Raw genomic sequence first — 26,655 nt, 5'->3', positions numbered from 1 at the left:
ATATATATATATATATATATATATATATAAATATATAGTTGCTTGGTAAGGTTTCAAATATAAAAAATTTGCACGATATTTCAAAAAATTTCATTTCTTTCATTAAGTTGATAGAATATTTAAGTTATTAAAAAAAAAATCATAATTTCTTTCAAAAATTTTGACACGAAAATTTTTATCAATATAGTTTCATGTCAATTACTTCATAATTTGGTCAAAATTTCAATAATATATGTTGACATTTCCAAAATACTCACCATAATATTCACAGAATTTTAAAAATATTCATCAAATTTTAGAAAGATTATTAAACTCATATAGAGATTCAAATTGAGCAAGAAAAGATTGCATCTACATGCCTCTATTGGTATTATCCATTAAATTTGCCATAACATTACCCTAACTTTTCTTATTATGGTAGTATTATGGTAATTTCCACTAATATTTTTTTTTTCAATTTTTATAGTTAACTTAATAAAATATTTATTAAATAAGACTATTATGGAATTTCAATAAGAGATTCACTTTTTTTATATAAATTTTCATGATTTTTTGATAAGATTTTATCAATATTTGATAATTTTTAATATTTCTATTATGATATTTCCATTAGTACTAATATTTTGAACCTTGGTTTGGAGAGTGGAAATATATGGGTACACGTGCAAGCAAGGAAGAAAAAGTAGGCGATATTGTCGAAATGCCGACAAAATTATCAGGTTTCGCTAACATCCGCACCGATAAATGGAGAAAGAAATATCCATAGGAATTGTTGTGGAAATGTCAGAGATGTCAACGTTATTGACAAATATCGACGAAAATGGTAGTTTTCCGGTGGAAGATTGTGGTAATGTTGCCAATATTGATGATGTTTCCAATCGATACCTAAAAGTAGTATTTTAGGCAAATAATGAAAGAAGTGGAAATTTGAGTTGTTGTTGTTGCCGATTTAAGTTAATATTTTAGACATCTCCATCAGAGAAAAGTTGTCGTTTCCGTTTGCATAGGAATGGTGTTTGTGCATTAGAAAATGGGTGTTGCTATTGTTTCCGTTTGCACAAGAATGGTGTTTGTGCATTAGGAAATGAGTATGGTAGCTTTAGAGGTTTAAAGAAAAAGTCTGGACTCTTAAGCACCGAACAAAATGCAATTCTACCATCAATGAACAATTTGAACAGAGAGAGAGATGTTGGGTTGTTTTGCTTTTTCTTTTTTCTTTTTTCTTTTCTATTATTATTTTTTTCTTGTGTTTTGTGTTAGGTAACTCCATAATTTCAAAGGGTTTTAATTGATAGAGTTTGACATGTGTCGTTAGAAATAACAATTTGCCTTGCACACTCCGAAAACCATGGTGCACCGTCCCTTTTTTTCCCCAAAAATCGGGATTGCGGGACGGATTTGGGATAAATCTTTAAGGTCCGAATTGGGATCGGGCCAGGATCGGAAAATAAAGAACCCGGCCCGAACCCGACTGTGTATATTTACTTTTTTTTTTATATTTTATATTTTGGACTATTATATTTTTTAAGGATGTATTTTATTATAATTGTAAATTTGGACCTTGATGTATTTTATTGTATTTTTATTGCATTTTAGTCACTTTATTTACATTTTATTCATAAAAGCAATTTTTTTTGAATATAAATTTCTCAAAAAAAATTATATCAATTATAAAAAAAAATAAATTGGGAAAACCATCCCGCCCTGTCCTCGATTGGGAAATCCCCATCCTCGTCCCATCTCTAAAGAAATGGAAAAAAACCATGGGGATGGGATGAAAAATTCCAAGCTAGGAACCGGTCCCGCCCCGCCCCATTGACATTCTTATGTGTTGTGTCCCCCACTTATCCACATGCCAATTAGTGTTATTTTTGTTTAGAAAGTACAAAATACCTTTTCAGTGATGTTGATTCAAATTTAAATTGCTTTCTTGTGTTTGTTTTGGTTTTGATGCATCAATAGGTTTTTATTTTGTTATTTTTTAAAACGAAAAGATTCTTTCAGTTTAAGCAGAGTAAGAATTATGAAAGAGAACATTCTTTTACCTGCAACCAATTGAGAAATTTAAGAATTTTATGTATTTTAATATTATTTGTTAAATTTTTTATATTTTGATATCACTAAATATTGTATTTTTATGATAATTTTTAATATTTATAAATTATTTTATTATTATTATATTTTATTATATTAATTATCTCATAAAATGGTAGCGATGAACAGTCTATATGATCTTCATTTTCATCAATGGTTTATTTGTTTACCATTTTAACATGTATACGAGCATATCTTACCCACTTACTAGTTTCTACATTTTGAAACATTACACTTCTCCAACCACATCTGCATAATTCCTCTAACTCAATAAGTTTAGGACACCCATTTTATACATGGGATATGAAAAAAGTTTAAATATGATCTGACAATACAATGGGAAACTAAGTTGAAGTCTCTACCATGGTAGTCTAGCATGCTAGAGTCATCTTGTAATTTAAACCTTAAAGGCATACAGAAGTCTGTAAGTAGAGTATCTGTAGTTTCTTCAGAGAGTAATCTTGATTTTCTCTTTGTTTTAGTTGCTCAACAACCAAGAATATGTAGAAGAGGTATATTCTCGAACTCCTCTTCGGCGCCTAGGAGATCCAACAGAAGTCTCATCTCTTGTAGCATTCCTTTGCTTACCTGTAGCATCTTACATCACTGGCCAGATTACTTATGTTGATGGAGGAATGACAATGAATGGTTTTCACCCTAGGCATAACTAAAAGATGAATATAGCCTCTTCTCAATCTTCCTTCACCCTCAGCCAATAGGCCATGATGAAGTAATTGTTCTAGTTGGGGAGGATAGTGTTTGAAGTAAAAGTTGAAATCCTGACTATAACCAGTTTTAACATCCGCTTTATTGAATTCTTTCACTGGATGGAAAGGGTCAGTTGGGAAAACTTTACCTGACTTTCACAAGCTTCTGGCGTTCACAGTAAGGGCTTTGTAGCATTGAAGAGAACTTAATAACTTCTATGATAGCTCTTATTCTTATTGTAATGTTTCTTTTCTTTGTTTTTTTTTTTTTTTTTTTTGGGTAAAAGAAGGTATGTTATTTTAAACCTTCTTGTGGCTGCTGATTGTGTGCCTTCTCTGCCATTTCACAGTTGTATTGTCGTTTTCTTATCCAATGCTTTGTAATTGTATACCCCTCTATACCATGCCCTTCTTGTGGCATTGGCAGTTGTGCAAGCACAAACTTGTATATTTAGGTGTTTAAACTATGAGAGTGTCTAGGATAAGGATTGACCCCGTGGTTTCTGTGCGGACAAAAAATGTACTGAAATTGGCACTCGTTGGATCTTCACATCTGGCATGAACAGCCTAGATTCAAGCTTCCTTACGTGTGAATTTTTGCCCAAAGCTCCCCTTCCCATTCGCACCTTTCTCTTCTCTTCTCCTCTTCTCTTGTGTGTCCACACTTCCACCCACCGTGCCAGCGACGTTAAGCCACTACCATCTCCAGCTCACACATGACGTTGAGCCACCACCATTTCCAGCTTGCACGAGACGTTGGGCCACTAGCATTCTCACCTGCTTCTACTGACCAACCCTACCTCAAATTCTCCACTACTTCCACCATCTAGGGATTGGGTTAAATCTAGAACTTCTTCCCACCATTGCAGCCATTCTCTGCTGATTCCACCCACCGGGTAGCCCACCGTTTCAGCCATTCTCGGCTGATTCCATCGGTTGTCCAGCCCTGCAAATAAGTGAAGAATGTGTTTCTTTTTAATATTTCGAGCAAGTATAACAATTTTCCCTTTTTTTCTTGAATTTATGTTACTGCAAGTGTAAAATAGGACAATAATCTGTGGATAAAAATTTTTGTCAAAGCATATCAGTCTTTGCAAGTCTTGTTTGTCTTGTTTCCCTACTTTTAATTAAGTTTTTGGTTCTATGTTAGTAAGGTGTTTTAGACTAAATCTACTATTTGGGCCATTGATGAGATCTCACATGCTGAAGATTAAAATTATGGATTTTAGCTAAAACCAAGACTTTTACATGTTACTTTCATGTGTTTTGTATTGGACATTTTCATCATTTAGCAAATTTTGAAGTGTTTTGGCAGAAAGCAAGGATCTAATTTAGTAATTATAATCATTGAAAAGATTTAGAGGAGTATATCCATTCATGCTCTTCTATTTGCTTAGGCTCTGTGTACTAAGAAGTCATATATTTAATAAGCTCTGTGTCCTTTGTAGATAGGTGCTGAAAAAATTATCTTTTTTATTTGTGGAAGCAAAAATTGATCATTTTAGTTGCGGAAGCAAAAATGATGAAATGTGTGGGGGGCTCAGAAGAAGAATTATTCATTTCACTTTAGCTTTAAGCATCATTTTGAAGTTTCCTATATGGTTCATTTTGGTTCTACCAGGGATTGGATTTGGTACATGTAAATACTCTCTATGGCTGCCTTTATATAGTTCTCTTTAAAGCATCTTCAATGTTATTTTCTACTTTAGAAAGCATCTGTTTTTAGAAAAGAGATTAGTATTTTTCGGACAACTTTGTTTTGGACATTGCAAAACTAAACGAATATGGTGATATTTTATTTATGTAGATTGTTATTTGTTATTAAATAAAAGAATTTATTGCAATGTTTCATTGTAATTGATTTTTTTTTCTAAAGGAAAAAAAAAATAGAAGAGTTTATGAAGATGTTTTTAGTTGTATCAAAGTTGAGTTGGTGTTTACCTGCAAAACCTCGCACTATCTTATGGGGATCGAGGGGTAAAGTTAATAGTTCTTAAAAGGAAACCCACCATACAAATGCATACTCCTTGTGGAATTAGGAATAATGGCTTCCACCACCTTCTCGACAATTAGGAATAAGAAGTTAAAAAAATATGAGATTTAAGATTATTCCTCAATATTTATAAAGAAAAGATTATAGTACCACCAACCCAGCTTCCAAAATTTAAAACTTGGTGATGATTCCAAGTACCATGAATGAAAAAGAAAGTAGCTAGTAGCTATCTAGGAAGTTAAAAGTATATAGGAATTATGGATCAATCTGAATAAATGGGAGAGAGATCTAGCAAAGTACAACCGGTCCAATAGTGAAAACACCATGAGAAAACACCACCAATTCTAATTGCTTATCTTAAAATCTCTACTTAGACTACTTTGCATGCCATGTGATTCCCTCATTCTAAACTTCTATATATACATTATAGTGATATAAGCGATACAAATATCACAAACGAAATATGAATGTTTATCATGACCAAATCTCATTAGTAAGGTTCATGTAGCTTATTTAATATTTATGATATTTTGCCTTCTCGTAGCAGTTTTTTTTTTTTTTTGGGTTATATTTTACATCTTTGTTTTCTTTGGGAAGATGAGATAGGAAAGGTGTGTCTGCCATGCACTCAACGTGTACAATTTTGATTCGGTGTTATTATGTTTGCCATTTTAGGTGAAGTGTTTAAACTAATACCCTAAATTAGTAAGAAGAATTTTTTGTCATATATGGTTCTTTCTTTCCTTTGTTAGCATACATCATCAATGTTAATTTCAATACTCATGACTAGCTAGAAAGAGGAATTATCCTTGAGGTTTCCGGTGGTTTTTTTTTTTTTTGGCTGTTTTTGGTTTTTTTTATTTATATCTTTTGGCTTTTTATAGCTTATTAAATCCTACCTTGTCTTCTTTAGAGGTCAAAGCTTGAGATTAGTTCTATAAGTATGTCAAAAAATACTAATGATGTTCAATCGATCCGAATGTGCTCATATGGGCAATATATGCATTTAAAAACATCAAGAACAAATAAGAACACAAATCGTCAATTTTGGAAATGCTTAAATGGAGAACAGGTCGTACATAATTGCTAATGTGTTAAATTTTCATTTGTTCTCGCTTATAAAATAATTAAATTTTATATGTTTGGTTGACACAAGAAAAAGGATGTGGTCAATTCATTTGGGTAAAAAAAGGTGACGCTAAACTAGACAAAATAGATATACTTATCGATGAAGTTCATCATTTATCTGTGCAAGTGGAGAAATTTAATAATATGCTTGAAGCAATTCAAAAAAATACTAAGAGGAGCGACTAATATAATGTTAAGACTTTTATAGTTCTTGTACTTTTATTATTTATTTCTTTAAAATGTTTGCCTAGTGATGTAGTCAAATAATATATGTGTCTATTCAGTTGGTAAATTAATTATGTATTAAAGTTTGCTATGTGCTTGTTAAGCACTATATGTATGTAGTCAAGCTTGCTGTATGTGTTGTTGAAATTGTCTGTTACAATTATCTATGAACTATGACCTTTCAAGTATGTTGAACTGTTTAGGATTGAATCGCATTTCTCCATTGAAATATAACTTGTCAAGTAAGTGCAGCTTTCAGTAACCATTTGTTTGTTAATTCACGACCTACAAAAGGGAGTGCTTCTTCATGACCCACTTGGCATAGGAAAGACGTCTTCGGTGAAAATGAGCAATATTATGATGAAAGTAAGCAATATTTGCATAAAGAGTTTGATTCAGCTCACCAAGTTGCACATACTGTGGTGAGTTTTATTCCCTTTTTAAATAGTTTGCCTTCTATTTATTATGGAAACATATCATTCTATGTTTGCAATTAAATGCATGTAGTTATAGACTTACAGTTAGTTTTTAAATTTTTTGATAAGCTTCTTTAGTGTCACTTTCACACTAGTCTGTTGATATGGTGGGCCTAGAGGCTAGCCTGAAATTGGGAAGATGTTTTAACCATGGCCAATGTCATTACCAGAGCGAGGTTTTACAATGACATTTAGAGCATGGGAGATAGACATGTATTTGATGTCTAAAGATGGTCTTATTTATTTGAAAATAATTTTCAATTTTTTGACATTTATTTAATTATTTATTCTTTCTGAATTCTAGTTGGAAAGCTTATAGGTTTAATTTACAGGTTTTTGTTGATGAGTTTGATGCTATATCACCGACAAGGAAAGATGGGAATGAAGAGCTATCAAAGGAAGCAAGTATAGGGGTGCAAAATGAGATAGGTATAAGGTGCAAAATGAGTAATAGTTTGAGGCATAATTTCCCCATATCTCTTAGTGTTTTAGAAGGGAAAATCTATAATTGGCCATTCTTGTTTCCATTATTTGTGGTAATGGATCTAACGTGTTTGTTTCATGTCAAGAAAAACTTTCTAACTTGTTTCCTTTTCATTTTTTCAAGCATTAACTCCAAACAATTACTCTTAACACTGGCATTATCAAGGTCTAAGATGATTGAGAGCAATAAAACTGTTATAATTAGGGCCATTATCATCAACTAATTTATTTAAATGCCTTTACTGTTCTACGAAGATAGTTTACGTAGTTTACTAATTTCTTATTTTCTGTTTAGGCAAACGTAATCTGTTTTGTGGATTTACATCATCAAATATCCTTTAATTGTTTCTTATTTCTTTCATAAGTTTCTTCTTGCTGATAATCAAAATCATATTTATTGTCCATTAGGTTCTTATAGGGGATGTTGGAACTGGTAAATCTAGTATTGTGTTGTATTTTGTAAAAGGACAGTTTATTGAATTTCAGGTTCGTAATACTCCTCGTATTCAGGCTTTTAAATTTTGAATGGCATTTTGTTTGAATCCTAGATCTTGATTTTCTTTCAACATTGCAGGAATCAACAATAGGCGCTGCCTTTTTCTCACAAACATTGGCTGTAAATGATGCTACTCTAAAATTTGAGATTTAGGATACAGCAGATCAAGAGAGATACCATAGTTTGGCTCTTACGTACTATAGAGGAGCTGCTGCTGCAATAATTGTGTATGATATTACAAATCAAGTGAGTAGATTCTGACAACCCAATTGTGCTTGTTTTGCCTTTCAATTTTAAAATTCTAAACATCCTAAAGCATGTCAATGTTTTTACTACTACTGTATCATTGACGAGAATGAAGCTGTAAGTTGAGAACCTTGAGGCATTAGTCTTCAGAAGAAAATAATCTAAGCTTTGGTTTAGTTTATAGCTTTTGGCCTTCCCTAATGGTTATATAAGACAAATGAGATTTCTTTTTACAATGTAATATGGAATTTCTAGCGAGAGAATCCTTAAACAACTTGTAAGTTGCATACTACCACTTTCATAAAGGTTCAGAACAGAGACATTGCTCTCCCTTTGAGTGGTAGCAACTAGCAATTAGAAAGATTGACTAAGGTTACATTAAGAAAGGTCAATTATTACTGCAAGGTGACTTAAGAGCAGTGCCCTGTACGATATTGCATATACATTTATCACTATTACAACTAATTAAATTTTTTCCTTCATTTTATCAGAAGCAAAAGCCTAAATTCATCTTGACTACAAATACATTTTACAATATGCTCTGTCATTTATATACATTTGTGTTTTGCTCATTCTTTAGTGTCACTTTATATTCAGTTGATCAGTTTGCTGCCATAGTACCTGCAAGGAAAGATGGGAATGAAGAGCTATCAAAGGGAGCAAGTATAGTGGTGCTGATAGGAGTGTTGGAATTTTGCTGCGCATTACTGAAATATTCACATTGCAGTTGTTAGCCTTCATGCTAGTGACAATACGACTGCTGAACATTAATGTTGAATTGCGCCATTAACAAGTTTAAATTTACCAGAAAAGAAAATGTTGACAACGTTGTCAAATGATTGGATTGAAATTGTTGTAGCTCACTAGCTTTGAAAGTGTAACGTGGATGTTTGTGTTGTGAACAAATTACTGAAAGTTAAGTTCCATAAATTGTTGTTGCATTTGTATTCTTTTTGTCTTTCCATTTTTTTTTTAACCAAAAGATGTGTATTGCTAGATAACCAACAAAAATGCATTGTTGGCATGCATATAAATAACACTTGATAATTTATTAAAGCATGCTCTACTCAATAGAAGGAAAATTATACAAGGACCAATAAGATCAACAACAATGGATATTTCAAAAGTAAGAACCGAAATGTACATCTATTACACTTAGCTATAGAGTGAAAGTGTTTTCCAGCATATACCAGAGGAAATCAATGGAGTGGAAGCAAATTAAAATGAGCATCAAGAATTTTGGTTGATTGTGACCCACACCAGAAAGACAAAATAGCCAGTAAGAGCCTCATCAAAGTTGAAAGTCAACAATTAAACAATTTTCTATTAAGCAAAGCCCACATTGACAAGCATCTCGGCACTACACTTAGTAACAACACAGCACTACACCATGAGCACCACTACATTTTTTTTTTTGTCCATGTGCAACAACAACACAACACTACACCATGAGCACCACTATTACTAGATTGAATGAAAACTTTCTTTTCCCTTGACTTTTGGCAAAACATAACTATTACTAGATTGAATGCAGACTTGTTGATTAGCAAAACCAGCTTTTCTTAAGGTACTAAATATTGCATAGTGGCACTTAATTTCTACTCCTCTGCAACATAAGCTGCATGCTGAAAAGAAAAAATGAAAATTGAATCAACATCAAAACTTTTAAATCCAAGTCCATTGGTGCTACAGAAAGAATCATTTTTTACAATTTCATATGGAGAATTTTCATCAATGAACAGTAATTTAGTTTGTTGAAAATAAATAATGTAGATTCCTAGCAGTTTAGACATTCAAACTCAGTTTGGCTCTTATCACCAAATTATCACCAAATTGAAACAGAACACATAAAGGAATAAGAAATTTTGATAATAGAAAATCTGAGCATTCAAATAGGTAGAAAACATGAACTCTACTTTTTGGACATAAGCATCTAGTTGATGAAGCATTTAATAGAAAAGCATTATAAAAGTACAAATTTTTTGTCTTCCTTTCTCCCTAGGTTCCATTAGATGGAGAAATATACCCAAAAGTTCTATAATAGAAAATCCAAAAAAAATAGAAAATTCAACTTCTATAATATTATAGAGAAGCACAACCTATATTAACAGCTTTTATAGTTCCAAAGTACAAAAGCAATAGACAAACTACTACATTTCTAGCTAAACTACAACATTTCCAGCTATCAAAGCATTCAACCGTGAGACTAGACACTATTTTGTTCCATAAATAATTATTGTGAATAACAAACAATTAATGAAGCTAACAAAAACCTCACCTCGATGCTGATCAAGACACCAGACAGAGAGCTCATGTTCTTTGTCAAAAATTCAGGTAGCGTCAAAAAGTGGTCAATGTAACTACAATTACTATGCTCCCGGATGTTGTAATGCCATTGGAACTGCAATCTAAGATTAACAAAACAAATACTAAGAGGAATGCATCCACATTTGTCGAGATCTTAATGTTTCAGATAAAAAAAAGGACAGAAAAGCAAAAATTTTAGATAAAACAAATACTACCTACAGCAAAAATTTTTGTCTTCCTTTCTCCCTAGGTTCCATCAAATGGAGAGATATATTGAGAAATATATTCAACAGTTCTAACCAATCTATACTAACAGTTGAAGCGGAGCAAACCTAACTACCATAAATTTCAGATCAATTACAGTATAACTGCAGCAAGAAAGAGTTACATGCTTTTCAACAACCAAGAAACCATTCTAGAGAGATAAAGGCAAAACTCCAACGGCCAAAGCCTGCAAATGTGGATGCAAATGATTCTGCAAGAGCCATAGACTCATCTACATGTGGTGCATCTGACCAGCATATTAAATACCATTGCCACCAATGGCAACCAACTACATGAACAGAACTATCGCTGTCCGAATTATATATTAAAATGAGAGGCCTGCATTGGAAAAATAAATGGCAAACCTGCATACATTCATTCCAATAATCAAACAACACTTGATATTACAATACACGACAACATACGGAGTCTATTATCATTACACAACCATATTTTACTAACTAAGCTGGTAGTTCTTACAATAAGATAGAAAAACCACACCAACCTAAGAATAAAACTATTTCCTCTAAGCTGATGCAAGATACTTTATCACATCCAAGAGGTCATTCTAAATTATTTCTCATGCAGTCTGCCAAAATAAAGCAAGTTATTAGATGAGCAGCATGTTAGTTCAAGAAAATGCTAAAGATGATAAGGAAATTATTTAGTTTTATACCTGTAGAAGTAAAACTATCAGCTTCATATTCAAAGTCCGATGCTTGTTGAGGATTTTCCTCATTTTGTGAGGACCTACATAGATTAGCAACATCATTTATACAAGGTATGATCATTCCAATTGTATAAGAATAATAAATAATAAATGTATCATTTTCTTACAGATTGTTGAGGACTGGATAGTTTCTTCTGTCATGCGATTGCCCACTTTTTCCACATCCATTCCAATATCGACCTTTATACTTTGTGGCATTTGCTGCCTTCTCTTTTTCCCCTTTTAATCTTCATCCACATCCCTTTGCCCTCACTTGAGATGGGTCTTTCAAAGCTTTAGAATCATGAGCATTATTACCTTTTTCAGAAATGTCTCCACTTTTTGTGTTGATAACTACGGAGTTAATGTTGTCTAGCAAACTTTGAAGACCATCATTCACAATTATACTTGCCTCTTCATTTGTTATGGCTTTATCAGTGACTTCCGAAGTAAGTTGGAATAGTTTAGCTCGCCACATCAACATTGAACTATATTTTCCATTTATCTCAACACCTTGCTTATCGAATATTATTTGGATTTTGCAACTCTAGTCCACCTTTTCATGATATATTGATTTGACAAAGCAATATTACCAAAGAGTCGCAAGAATGCCAAAATATGTCTACATGGAATTCCTTCACTCTCAAACTTCTTATAAGTATAAGATGCATAGTCCAATACTTTACCATAAGCAATTTTTCGAACTCTACGAACACCATCATTTGGACTACTCTTGACCATATACATTTTGTGAGTAGCATTTTCACGAACAAGTTGTGGCATTATTAGTAAGCTATGCCACAACTCATCTTGAAACTTAAGAAAAATTTTGCATGTGTAAATCTTAGCCATTTGCTTTTCCATTTCCAATGGCAATTTCAAAATAGGCTTCTCATTAATATCAATATGATCAGCCCGTAACTCTTTGTGATGTTGATGTGCAAGTGCCCTGTTAAATCGAAGTATAAAATCCATCAATGAGTTTTTCTTTGAAACATATTTCTTAAAAAATGCATGAGAGCTTTTTGCACATTGGCTACTTGACATTCCAGCTGAGAATATATGATTAACATATGTAGGCATCCATCTTGAACGTATCTCAAATATTGATTTTAACCATTCATTGTCATATAGGCTTGCCTTCTCGATGGTAGTCACCCATTTTCTTTCAAACTCTTCAGGGCATTTTGATTCTCAAATGATTGTTGAAAGTCCTTATAAAAATCTCTATAGGTGATTGCATTTAAATTTGTAGAAAACTTCTCCAGTATGTGCCAATTACAATACCTATGAAATGTATTTGGTAAGCTTTGAGCTATAGCCTTTGTCATTGTAAGATCTTGATAGGTAATTATCATCTTTGGGTTGTTAGTAGGCATGCTATCCTTTAATAGCTCAAACAGCCAAACAAACAATTCAGTTCTTTCATCACTTAAAAACGCATATGAAAAAAAGCACCGTTTGACCATGATTGTTAACCCCAACCAAAGGTGCAAATATCATACCATACTGATTAGTGTTGTAAGTTGTATCAAATACAATTACATCACTAAAACATCCATAAGCTCTTCTAGACACCAAATCAGCCCAAAAATAACGCTTCAATTTACCATCATCGTCTACATCTATTTCAAAAAACAAGCATGGATCCCTTTCTTGCTCGGTTGGGAAATATTTCTTCAATAGTTTGCATCATGTCCTCTTAATTCATTACGCAACTTAGCTTCATGGTTATAGATATCCTTCTTCATACACCGAATATTCTCTGTACCTCCAGCTTCAAATTCAAGAATACTTATGATGGAGGAACAACAGCAACATAGTTCGGCAGCTCGGCAACATAGCTCGGCAGCTTGGCAGCAACACAGTAGTTCGGCAACAGCAGCTTGGCAGCAATATAGCAGCACCAGCAACAGCACCATTTTGATCTTTCTAGAATAATTGTTTAAAATGCACCATTTTCATTTTAGGTTTATATATGTAATAGTTTGCCACCTTTTAGGGGGACAATTTTTTTTTATCTTCTCCAACATATGAAATAGCTTGGTGACCAAGCTAAGTTTCTAGTAACTTCCTTTGCTGGTTGGTTGTGAATGGTAAATTCATTTTTTTTTCTTGTTTAATTGAAAGCTCCCACATCAAATTGGTATCAGAGCTCGGAGATCATTGGAAAATCTGCCATGGCCAATTCTGAAGAAGGAAGTAGTCGGACCACCTGTGAAGACCAAAATACCAAAGCTGTATTGATGGCGATACGGGGTGTTGAACAGCATATCAAAAATCTGAGGAAGGTAATTCAACAAACCTTGCTTCAACATTCAACACCACCATCCATGACTCCACCCATTGCTGGATCAAGGGCCAGAGAGTTAGCTCGTCACCCTCCAATGGCTCACCGAACTCCAACCACACAACACCCACCACTACGACAAGAATTTCCCTTAGTCATCGATCTACCACCACCACCTCACTCTCCACCAAATTATCATCACTTTTAGTCACCTCTATAAAATGCTGACTCCAATGATGATATTGAAGCCACTCTTTTTGACAATTCTCGCTAACGACCTGGAGACTTCCTTCCAAACCACCATTTCGGTCATCCAGGACCACCACAACCACCCAGGTACAATTTCAACCAAGAAACTGATTATAAAATTAAAATTGATCTACCAATGTTTGATGGGCAAGTTGAAATATAAATTTTCTTGGATTGGATCCACAATGTTGAGTCCTTATTAGATTACATGAATATCTTAGAGGCACTACAGGTTAAATTGGTGGCTTATAAGTTCAAGGGAGGTGCCTCTGCTTGGTGGGAGCAATTACAAGCTAATCGAAGGAAAGAAGGGAAGCAACCCGTTAGATCTTGGCACAAGATGAAACAACTCTTGAAGGCTCATTTCTTACCTAAGTACTATGATCAAATACCTTATGAGGAATATCATAGTTGTCAACAAGGCACTAGAACGGTGAATGAACATACAACAGACTTCTTTCGGCTTAGCTCACGCAATAATTTACAGGAAACAGAGAGGCAACAAGTAGCTAGGTACATACATGGTCTTTAAAAGCCAATTAAAGAAAATCTGCATCTGAGCCCAATTTCCAACCTCAATGCCGCTGTTAATTTGGCCAACCGAGTAGAGAAACAAATGACAGTGCCCGACTCAGCTACAAGAACCCCCACACAAGTGGAAACCAATTTCTGATTTCTACACCGATAAGCCCAAGCAGTACCACCCTCATCCTAAGGTGTCAAATTCTAACAATCCCATTTTTAAACAACACCAAGATTATAATGCCAAAGTTGCAGGGAAGGCACCTATGACTCCAACACACAATACCCATCCCATCTAGCCTTCCAATTACCCAACGACCAACCCATATGCTAGACCATATCCCATTAAGTGCTTCAAATGTAATCAAGTGGGGCATCGGTCAAGTGAATGTCCTCAAAGGAAACTTATGCACATGCATGAAGAAGTGGATGATTATGGGGGTGAAGATGAACATGATGTGGTTGATTTGATTGAGGCCATTGAAGAAGTTAGTGGGGAAGATATTAATGGGGACCCAATCGTATACGTTTTACAGAAAGTTCTCTACTCAGACAAAAGGTACACTCCTACTCAAAGAAACACTCTTTTTAAAACTAAATGTACTATAAATGGCAAGATATGTGAGGTTATAATAGATGGGGGAAGCACCGAAAATGTTGTTTCTAAGGCTTTGGTTGCTGTTTTGAACCTACCTATTAAACCACATTCAGAGCCATAAAACATTCGATGGGTCAAGTAAGATTCAGACATTAAAGATCAAGAAATGTGCAATTTGACTTTCTTCATTGGAAACAACTACGTAGACACCATAGATTGTGATGTGATTAAAATGGATTCTTGTCACTTACTGTTGGGAAGACCACAGTTATTCGATAGAGATGTACAACATAATGGGAGGAAAAATACTTACTCTTTTATTTGGCATAATAAAAAGATTGTTCTCTTACCACCTTCTTCCCAAGCTGAGAATTCTACAAAGAAACACAATGCCAAACAACCATCCAACCACCCTTCCTGAGACCACATCCTCACTGCTGTTGTTGACCATTTTCTAAGCCACACCAACCACACCACCCCAATCCTAGCCCTCATCCTCAAAGATAGCCAGACTCCCAATACCAACCTAGTTCCTCGGGCTGTTCAAGCTCTCTTAACAGAGTATAGTGATTTATCTCCTGATAAATTACCAAATGAGTTGCCACCCTTAAGAGATATTCAACATAATATTGATCTCATACTTGGAGCTGGATTACCAAATCTGTCATACTACCGTATGAGTCCTAAAGAGCATGCTATTCTTTAAGAAATTATGGATGATATCCTAACTAAGAACTTAATCAGGCCTAGCCTTAGTCCATGTGTCGTTCCAGCCATTTTGGTCCCAAAGAAAGACAAAACATGGCAGATGTGTATGGATAGTTGAGTAATCAATAAAATTACCATCAAATACATGTTTCCCATCCCACAATTGGAAGATATGTTAGACAAGCTTGAGGGCTCCATAATTTTCTCTCGGCTTGACCTCAAAAGTGGCTACCATCAAATAAGAATACGTTCGGGGGATGAATGGAAAACAGCCTTCAAAACTAAGGAAGGTCATGCCATTTGGTCTTTGTAATGCCCCAAGCACTTTCATGCGCCTCATGAATCAAGCCCTAAAGCCTTTCATTGGTCATTTTGTGGTCGTCTACTTTGACGATATCCTAATCTATAGCCGCTCCGAGGAAGATCATTTGTCTTAACTGAAGCAAGTTTTCCAAACACTCAGAGATAACAAGCTGTACCTTATTATACAAAAATGTGAATTCTTCACTGACAAACTCTTTTTTTTATGTTTCATTATAAGTAAAGAAGGCATACACACCGATCCAAAGAAGATTCAAGCTATTCTTGACTGGCCTCAACCCCAAAATGTCATCGAACTTCGCAACTTCCATGGCCTTGCCATTTTCTACAGGAGGTTCATCCGAAATTTTAATGACACAGTAGCTCCACTAACAGCTAGCCTTGAGAAGAATGACTTTCGATGAGAGCAGCCCCAGCAAGATAGTTTCAATTTTCTAAAAAAGAAGCTCACTAGTGCTCTTGTTTTGGCACTCCTAAACTTTGATAAAGTTTTTGAGGTTAAGACCGATTCTTCTAAAGTGGGCATTGGAGCTGTCCTAACTCAAGAGGGACGCCTACTTGAATTCTTTAGTGAGAAGCTTTGCCCTGCCAGAAAAAAATGGTCCATTTATGATCAAGAATTGTATGCTGTCATTAGAGCTTTTGATCACTGGGAACATTACCTACTTCAAAAAGACTTTATTTTACATAGTGATCACCATCCCCTCAAGTATCTCAACTCCCAAAAGAAGCTCAATGATTTACATGCCCGTTGGGTTGAATTTCTTCAAAAATTCCACTATGCTTTTCACCATAAAGCAGGCCATCGAAACATAGTTGCTGATGCTCTTAGTCGTAAATATAACTTGCTCACGTTCTTAAGTTCAATTTGGAAGATTTGGCTCATCTCAAAGACTTGTATTCAACAGATGAAGATTTCTCTTTCATCTAGGAAAGTGTCAATTACACAATGCCATGGAGGATTACCACATCACCGAGGGATTTCTGTTTAAGGGAGACCAACTTTGCATTCCCAGAACTTTACTTCGTGATTTCATTATACATGACCTTCATTGTGGTGGTCTAGCTGCCCATGCCAATCATGACAAAACAATTGCAGCTGTCACTCACCATTTCTTTTGGGCAAAGATGAAAGCTTAAATTGCCTCCTATGTTGCCTGTTGCCCTGTGTGTCAAATTTTGCCAAAGGCCAATCTCAAAATACAGGTCTTTACACCCCTTTGCCAGCCCCTACCACCATTTGGGAAGACCTCTCCATGGATTTTGTTCTAGGCCTTCCAATGACGGTCTGCCGTGTTGACTCCATTTTTGTTGTGGTCGACCATTTCTCCAAGATGGCTCATTTTCTTCCTTGCTAGAAAGCATCTGATGTAAGTTACGTTGCCCATTTGTTCTTTCATGAAGTAGTCCATCTACATGGCATTCCAAAATCAATAACCTCTGACCGTGATGTTAAATTTGTTAGCCATTTTTGGAGGGTTCTCTGGAAGAAATTTGACACGAAGCTTCCATTCAGCAGTCCATACTACCCACAGACCGATGGCCAAACTGAAGTAATCAACCGCACTCTTGGCAACATGCTTCGTAGCCTGGCCTCAGACAAGCCAAAACAATGGGATTCCATGTTACCACAAGTGGAATTTTCCTATAACAGTATGGTCAACCGCTCTACTAGTCTTCAACCTTTTGCTATTGTTTACACAAAGGTGCCCAATAACACCATTGATCTTGTGTCTCTCCCACTTCCCCATCACCAAGGAGCTGCTACCTTCACCGAAAACTATGTCCAGTTTCACAGGGATGTTTAAAACCGAATTGAACAAGCCAACCTTCGGTATAAAGCTGCTGCAGATGCTCATCATCACCACAAAACATATAAAGAAGGTGATCTGGTTATGGTTTACTTGAGGAAAGAACGATTCCCAACTGGTACCTATAACAAGCTATAACCTCGCAAGCTTGGTCCTTTTACTATCACCAAACGTGTGGGAGATAATGCATACCATGTGGAACTCCCTGATGACCTTCATATCTCTCCTGTGTTTAATGTTTCAGACCTCAGTCCATACCTTCCACCAGATAATTCACCTACTCTTTCTTTACAACTCGAGGACAAGTTTCCTGACGCCAGGGAGGAATTGATGGAGGAACAACAACAACATAGTTCGGCAACTCGGCAACATAGCTCGGTAGCTCGGCAACTCGACAGCAACATAGTTCGGCAGCTCTGCAACAACACAGTAGCTCGGCAGCAATACAGTAGCACCAGCAACAGCACCATTTTGAACTTTCTAGAATAATTGTTTAAAATGCACCATTTTCATTTTAGGTTTATATATGTAATAGTTTGCCACCTTTCGGGGGGATAATTTTTTTTTTATCTTCTCCAACATATGAAATAGCTTGGTGACTAAGCTAAGTTTCTAGCAGCTTCCTTTGCTAGTTGTTTGTGAATGGTAAATTCATTTTTTTTTCTTGTTTAATTGAAAGCTCCTATATCAACTTATTTGTTGGTGAGTTGGCACATTTGCTACTGAAAACATTTAGGTTAGCGATTTTTTGGCTTCAGACACACTACGATGTGACCTCAATAAATGCACTTTTGCAGGATTGATAATGGATGATTATGTTGTTCAACAAATACAGTGATGATATATTTTTCCAATTTTGACCTCACCATAGCAAGTTTTGCCTTACAACTTTCTCTTATGATACCCGGATGCCTTTTTTTCTCACCGTCCTTTGTAGAAGACACTCCGTCCTTATAACGCATAAATTCTTTCTTCACAACTTCATTCGTATCCTTATATCTCTTAGTGGAACTACTACAAACACTAAACCCCACCTCTTTTGGATATTTAATGTAAAACACATGTGCCTCATCTATCGATTCAAACTGTTGTTCAACCTTTGGTTTGCAGTTTTCTGACACTTGACGAATGTAAACATCATCAACAGATTTCGAACATGATAGCCGAGATATTTCTTCAACTCTTATAGGATCATCATTTTCTTCTAACTGTAAATCACTCATGTTTCCAATATTGTAGAGCTAATAGAATCAAATGGGCTTCCTTTCGATCACCTTCTAACCTAATAGACAGCAAAGCAAAACCATAACAAACTTTCATCAATTAACATGGTATTAAACATTAAATTTTCACATTTAATGCAAATATGTGAACAAAAAAATTAGGAATAAGCTTATCTTTTCCAAACTCATCAGAATATAAGTATGTAAACAAAAAAACTTGTAAAGTATTTACTAATTTAGCACTGGCGAATCTCTGCACTCATTCCCAAATCTGTTGCAGATATATAAATTGCATAAATTGCATAGAGACCCAATGTGCCAGCCATCATAATAGACTTGACCAAATATCGGCTTCGTTCTTTCTCTTGTTTCATCACTGGATCCTATTATTATTATTAGCCATCCATGCATATGACTTGACCATGGTTGAGCCAAACTATTTGATGAGGGTATCCGAACAATAAAGTTCGAATGATTGAATGACTAAAATGTATGGATTGTGAAATATCATAAGGTGCAAAACCATGGAATATCATGTCGCTCATGTGCTCCAAATGAATGTAAAGGAAAAGAAATTCACCATAATTACTAATTATCAAATTTGGATAACCAAAGAATTGATTATGATGAAATTTGTACTATCCAAAAGATATTTTTGGAAATTTAAGAAAAAATTTGTTTAAAATCCAACCATTTATCATTACTAATCAACATTTATAAATGGGATCAACATTAATGCATATTGTATTATCTCATTCAGCTTTTCAATTTTAAAAGATTATAATATATTAAAGGAAAAGCCTAGCAATATAATATAAATATTATATATAATGTAAATATAGGTGAGCATCTGGGAGTTGCAGGTTGCAAGTAGGTTTTAATGCGATGCAGAGAGTACATGGGCCGCCAAGGTTGATAGCTCCAAGATATCAAGTTTGAATACCAAGTTCGAGGAACATCGGACGGTTCTTCATCTTATACCCTCATTACAATTTGGTAGATATGGCTAATAAAATTTAGCCAACAAAACAAAAATGCATGACAAATGTAGAAGATAATTTGGTATATCTCCATGATCAGATCCATGTAATATCAGGATTTCTTGTTTTTATGTTTTGCTGCTTAATGTTTTCATATTCTTTTGTTCAAATTTTTATATCCTAGTTGATTTTTTTTTCCCTTTCAAAAAAATTGTTTTCTACCAAATGAAAAACCAGAATGAAAAAAAAAATACAAAACATAACAACACCAACAGAGGGCAGAGGTAAAATTAAAATGAAGAAGTGGAAGGAAGCAATAGCCACTAACTCACACTCCACCGGCTACTCTCCGAAATGGCCCAAATAGTGGTTGGATCCTGAACGCTGGCTGGAATGATGCGTTGGGAAGGGTGGAAGTAAGCTAAAAGAGGAATGTAGGTTGTGAATCTTGGAAATGGTGAAAAGTAAGTTGGTGTGACCTGGTTCGAGCTAGTGCGAGTGGTACGATTTGGAATTTTGGCAAAGCTAGTGTGAGCTGGTGCAAGCGGGAATGCAAGATGATACGAGTGGGAATGGGAGTTTTAGGCAAAAATCCACTCGTGAGGAAGCTTATATCTGGGCCGTTTATGCCAGATATGAAAATCCAACGGGTGCCAATTTCAAAACCTTTTTGGTCTGCACAGAAACCATACGATCAGTCCTTATCCTAGATACTCTCTTTAAACTATAGCATTATAAAATACACACACACACACACACACATATATATATATATTCACTTTATATTTATTTTTATATTTGCAAGTCAAGTTTTTTTTTTCTGGTAACTTTCCAATATGTTTTTTGGTAATTAAATCAAATTCACATATTGAGAAGTTTATCATACTTATTGCAATTAATTTTATGGAGATAAGATATGGGTTTTACATATGAGACCATTATAAAAAAAGAAGATCCCTTCTTCTAATATCCAACAATGTGTTTATTCAAATATGAATAATGACGTAAAAAGAATTTGGATTTTACTCATCCATATTTTTGTGTGATATGAATGCTGACCGAAAGAATTTTGATTCTCTCAACACTTTTAGAATCTCAATTCTCATTTTGAAAAGTATGCCAAGTAATTACTATATCTTTCTTGTATAGTATTCAGTTTTTATATAACATTTTAAATAAGCTGTTTTATTTTTTTTTCTTTAATTACGGAAATTACATTTTATTTACAAAATTTGAAGAGATGGAAAAGAGAAATTGAAAAATTTTATATGTGATTTTTGGTGAAGTGCGCAAAAAATTATAGTGTTCGTATACAACTCTTTCACGTCTCGATTTGCCATTCGATGCCTTCTGATACGAACCTAGACAACCTACTCCTAAACCCGTATTATATTTGTAACACCCCATCCTGAACCATGTCGGAATTTTTGCACGTTGACCGAGGTTGACTGTTGACCGTTGACCGAAGGGGTCAAAAGTTGACTTTTTGATCCAGATGGAATTCTAGGTTGACTGAGGTACCGTTACGAAGTACACATTGGCACGAGTTCGTAGACTAGTAGCACGTTCAAAACGGAGCTACGGTTTGAAAGTTATGAGCAAAACAAGTTGAGGTCCAATATGTCCAAGGGGTGCCGGAGTTGACTTTTTATTCATGCAAGGTTGAGCTTTGACTCATGCATGGTTGTAAAGTGCTCGTCGATACGAGTTCGTAGACTAGCGGCACGTCCGATTTGGACATATGGTTTGAAAGTTATGGACCTGTAGAGTTTTTCAAACACTGTATTATTTTAATATTATTTTTTAAACGCGTAACGATGTGCCACGTGTGACTTAATGAAGGTGACCATGTGTCACCATGTTGAGAAGCCACATGTCAACCATGTGTAAAAATCAAATTATTTTATTATTATTTTAAATAATAATATTTTTATTTAATTATTTAATTATTTTTATTTCTTTTTCTTTTTCTTTTTCTTTTCTTTTCCCCACGTGGGAAAAACACCTCCTTCTTTTCTCTTTTTCTTTTTTTCTTTTTTTCTTTTTTTTCCCTTCTTCTTCCCCGAGCCATCAAAACACCAACAGTTATTTTTCTCTCTCTCTCTCTCTCCTTTGACTCTCTCCCTCTCTCTCTTTGACCGGCGTTTGGCTGGATTTCAGTCGTCGGAATGCCACACGCACCGGACGTGCCCAGATCGGGCCCCAAATTTCCCGGCCTGTCACTGCCGGACGTGCCCAGATCGGGCCGGCGAAGCCGGCGGCGGCCGGTTATGTTTTTCCGGCGATTCTCGCCGTTTCCGACCAACCCAGCCCGTCCCATACCTCTATCCCACCATTTTCGACCCCTCTGAGTCCATTTCCGGGGTTAGTTTGCCCAAAATCCCCACCGTTTGAGAGATCCCTCAAGTTTAAAACCGGCCGAAGCTTTCCGGCCAAATTCCGGCCACCTCCGGCGGAATTGGGGTCGATGGAGACCGGATTGGTAATCCTCGTCGCTCAAGCTTCGATTCGGTATATAATTTGTCAATTTTGGTTAACGTTTGTGTTTGACCCCCCCGGGTACCGGGTATTATTTATCCGATTAAAATATTAATTTATTTGACTGTGTGTGAATTTTGTTCTAGGAGCACCGGTGAGTCGTGGAATTGATCCCATGGTGGATCATGGTTTAATTGCGTGCTCCAGGTGAGTGACCCACCTTCAAAAATTATTTTGGGCAATTAATTATGTTTAATTAGTATTTAAATTGGTATTTAAATTATGCTCATGTGGTGTGATTTAATTATGGTTTTATTGTGATTTAATTTATTTATTGTGCATGAGCAAAGTGTATTTCGGTAGTATTTGTACGTGGTTTCAAATATGATTTTTCGGGCATAATTGGGTTAAATATTTTACGAAAATATTTGTTTAAATTTTATAAATTATGCCCGCGGTATTTTTATGGTTGCATCTCGTACTTCGAGAAAATTGTGGTTTGTTGGTTATCAATGTTTCGTACCGGTTTATTAAATAAAAATATGTGGGATGGTAAGTGTGAGAATTTAATGTATTTCCCACGGTAATTTTGGAAAACGGTACGGTTGGTTAATAATGTTTATTTTTAGACGCACTCATACAGTATTGGTGTTCTGGTGTATGGACACGTGGTAGCGCACAGGTATTATGTGGTTTAGCGCGCGGTTATTATTTCTCCCGTTGTTGCCATTGGACTGTGGGCAGGCAAGTTTGTTATTGGCCACAGCCGCCCCCCTCCTTGGCAGGGAGATGGTTTCAGCAGCGGTACTGTCGGGACGCCGAAGTACCGTTTGCAGGTTTCTCTCTTTAACCCCCCCGCCAGTCGGTGCTCGGGACGCTGGGTATCGGAGGGCATCACCAATATATGGTGTGGTGCATCAGGTGTAAATTGCAAATAATGTTTTAAACCCCAAAGGTGTTCAAAATTATTTACTATAATTTATTATATTTTAATTATATATTGGGGTATGTATTTATTTATTTATTGTTTATCAAATGGTTTGATCCCTTGGTTTTCGGGAAGTACGGACATCGGGTTTTGTGAAAAGGTTTTAAAAAGGGAACATTTCAAACGGAGCGATTGGTGAGAGTTTTGAGGGAAATTATTATTTCCAACAGTTGTCACTATTTATTTATTAATTGTTGGTATTTATTCAATTCCCTTAATTATTATTATTATTATTTTATTATTATTAAAAGTGTTCAGTAGTTAGGGTCACTCACTGAGATGATTAGCATCTCACACTCTTAAATTCCGTTCCCCTAGGTCCAGGTTGGAGAAGTTGATTGTCCGGGCCGAGCCCAACGTCTCAGTTCGTTGCCGAAGGTTCAAGAAGTTTTTCTTTCCTTTTTCCTTTCCATCCTGTATTACTTCTTATCTGTCATTTTATAAATTCCACATCTAATTGTGTAATGCTCTGTATACTGTATTGGACACATTTTATTTATGCACTGGGTTGCTGCTGTTATTTGAAGTGCTGAAATTTGTGGAATCAATTTGTAGTATTGTGGGAGGAATAAGGGGATGTTTTTAGAAGTGTGTTTTCAGTGCAGGTAATTTTTGGTTAGTCCTACCCTTAGGGGAGGTGCTGCCGGATTTTCCGTTGGAAGGTTCGGTGGTATTTCCCTGGGATCAGGGCTTGTCTATGGTTCAGGAGAAGGAATTCTGGACGGGTCCTGACAATATTAGCCTGGATCTCAATTAAGTTCAAGTTCTAATGGAATGGACCTCAACCCCTAACCAACCTGTGCTTAGAAACCTTGGTATAATATAGACGCCACAATAGGGGATGGAAAACCTATGATAAGTCAAGCTAAAACAACAAATTCTCTAATGGTGTTTTAGGTGTTCTCAAAGAACAAAGAGATAATTAATCTCACAAGTATTTTCTTAATCAAATCAAAGTTGTATCCATATTGAAAAATAAGCCTTTAAATAGGCTTTGAAAGAAACATAATAAACCCTAAAAACCCTAGGAAAAACCGGTCACACAATGAAGAGTTCTATGGTGGCCGAAATTCTCACTCCTTTCCTAATCTAATTTGGATTAATTAATTTCTTTATTTTGAATTAGGAATTAATTAATTTACAATGAAAATAATAAAATAATAACTTTCATAAACTTATTTTTCCAGAAAATAAATAAATAAAACTAAAAAGTAATGGTAATTTCCTAAAACAAAAAGTAGAATCAAATTAGGAAACTATAATACTAGCTTTTTGACTAAATTGACTTTGACCAATCTTTGACCAAATTGAGCTCCAAATGAGCTTCAATATGCTTTGTAGGATGCCAAATAAGCTGAATATGAAGTCCCACACATTGCCCATGCTTGGAAGAGGAAGAAAAAGACAACTCAACAAAATACAGTAAAGCCAGCACAAAATACAGTAAAAAACAGGCCAAATTTGAAGCTGTCCATACAATCTTTTTTTGAATGCCTTTGAATCTGGCTTGACTTGATTCCATATCCTCTTAGACATATATATTAAATCCATAAATAGTTGGAACCATTTCATGCTGCCCGTTGTCCATATTTGCACCAAAACTGCTACCTGGATCCATATCGGCTTCCACCACTTGGATGCTTAGAATAGGCTTTGTATCTTCAAGTATGGACAAGCTCTGTTGAGATTGATTACCCCCTGTATAAATACTCCCAGGTTGTCCTTAAATCTCTTAATTTGAGCTCTTGTGATTGGTCTAGTCTTCATCCGTGTCAGGTCAACACCCCAGCAGGTTATCGGTTGAGCGGGCTCGGGCGGAATCACATCACCTTCTCATCTCACATTATTATCCCTTCCTTTGATATTTTAAGCCTTAGAGGCAGCTTGGCCTCACATACATAATCCACCTGAACCAAACCATAGGCTGCCTTCTTGTTAATTGTTTTTGTTTTCAGTTTGATTAACCAAATTATAAAAATAAAAAAATAAAAAAAGGGGAGTAAAGTCCTTCATTTTACAAAGTTTTTCATGCTTTACATCCTAATTTGTAATTATTTTGTTGTGACTTAGGCATGCTATTGTGGAGGAATTGGCAGGTCTAGGGGCAAAAGTGCATACATGTTCTCGGAATGAAGATCAACTTAATCAATGCTTACATGAATGGGAGATGAAGAAATTTCAAGTGTTTGGATCCGTCTGTGATTTAGTTTCTCCAGCAGACAGAGAGGAGTTGATAAACAAAGTTTCATCTCTGTTCAATGGAAAACTTCACATCATTGTATGTTTTTTCTCTTTATCTTTATTTACAGCATACTTAGTGGTTAGTATTCTTGTTACATATAAATTATGGAAAAACTGTCCTTCTAAGAGGTTAACATCTAAAAACAAATTGTTTATATTGTTTTTCGAATCATTTTTAGAGCCAAAATCTTAACTTTTTACCTTGATACAGAATATAAACAAGACTTGTATTGGGTCAACCAAGTTGATTCCTGTGGGATGGCTAATACCATTCCCATACTTTTGCTCAACCTGGGTTCAAACCAGGCTTTGGTAACTTTAAAACAAAAGGCTTACTAATAAAAAAACAAAGTCGGTTCTTGGTGGCTCGTTGTGAATCAAAACTATAAATTTATAAAATATAAAAAGTAAGGTATGAATTATTGTTCTATTCATGAATAACCTTGCTTCAACTTTGCTTAAATGTTAGAATTTATTGCTTTTCCATTAAAAAGGTATTCATCATACAACATGTGCCAACTTGCACATCCTCTTCTGAAAGCTTCAGGAGCAGGCTCCATTGTCTTTGTCTCCTCTATTTTTGGTGTGGTATCAATAAACACCGGATCCATATATTCTGCAACAAAAGGCAATTTCTCTGTTTGTTCATTAATTATGTTGCAAAAATAGTTTTAAAGCATGTGATTGATTTTGTTGTCTCTTTTCAGCGGCGATAAACCAATTGACAAAAAATTTGGCATGCAAGTTGGCAAAGGACAATATAAGATGTAATTGTGTTGCATCTTGGTTTATCAGGACCCTACTGGCTGAACCTGTAACATTCCTTTCTTTGTTCATCTTTGGCTATTCAGCTAGTGTTGATATGTGCTTGTATCCTACATACTTCATTTGAAGACCGGAATTTTTTATTTTTTATTTTTTATTTTTTTGGTTAAAAAATCTTCATGATTTGAAACTAGACCCTGTTGTGTAATCTCTAATTTATTTCCATTGCGCATTATCTCAGTGATGAAAAGTTTGGGGAGGCTATAATTATCTTCTTTATCTTATTTATGATGATCAAGTTATAGTAAATAAGAAGTTACCAAAATGTATATTTTAAGAATTTCTTTTATTTT

General features: G+C 35.2%; 1 protein-coding gene across 1 annotated transcript; it reads left to right on the top strand.

Moving 5' to 3' along the window:
* The first annotated feature begins 14,602 nt into the window (after positions 1-14,602).
* On the top strand, positions 14,603-26,345 carry LOC132799670 (tropinone reductase homolog At1g07440-like). Its single transcript, XM_060812107.1, has 3 exons — positions 14,603-14,748; positions 25,367-25,666; positions 26,032-26,345. Exons 1-3 carry the CDS (start codon positions 14,603-14,605, stop codon positions 26,204-26,206), a joined length of 621 nt encoding a protein of 206 aa, XP_060668090.1. The 3' UTR covers positions 26,207-26,345.
* The last annotated feature ends 310 nt before the right edge of the window (positions 26,346-26,655 follow it).

This window comes from Ziziphus jujuba, chromosome 10 (genome assembly GCF_031755915.1).
Source record: "Ziziphus jujuba cultivar Dongzao chromosome 10, ASM3175591v1".
NCBI lineage: Eukaryota > Viridiplantae > Streptophyta > Magnoliopsida > Rosales > Rhamnaceae > Ziziphus > Ziziphus jujuba.
The sequence above is the reverse complement of the archived record's forward strand: the minus strand, read 5'-3'. Positions and strand labels throughout refer to the sequence as shown.

Bases quoted from the DNA above. Each gene is read 5' to 3' on its own strand.
- LOC132799670 (XM_060812107.1), top strand. From the start codon at position 14,603: ATGCATGAAGAAGTGGATGATTATGGGGGTGAAGATGAACATGATGTG. The intron at 14,749-25,366 runs GTACACTCCTAC...GTTGTGACTTAG, and splicing joins GTTCTCTACTCAGACAAAAG to GCATGCTATTGTGGAGGAAT. The intron at 25,667-26,031 runs GTTAACATCTAA...TCCATTAAAAAG, and splicing joins AAAAACTGTCCTTCTAAGAG to GTATTCATCATACAACATGT.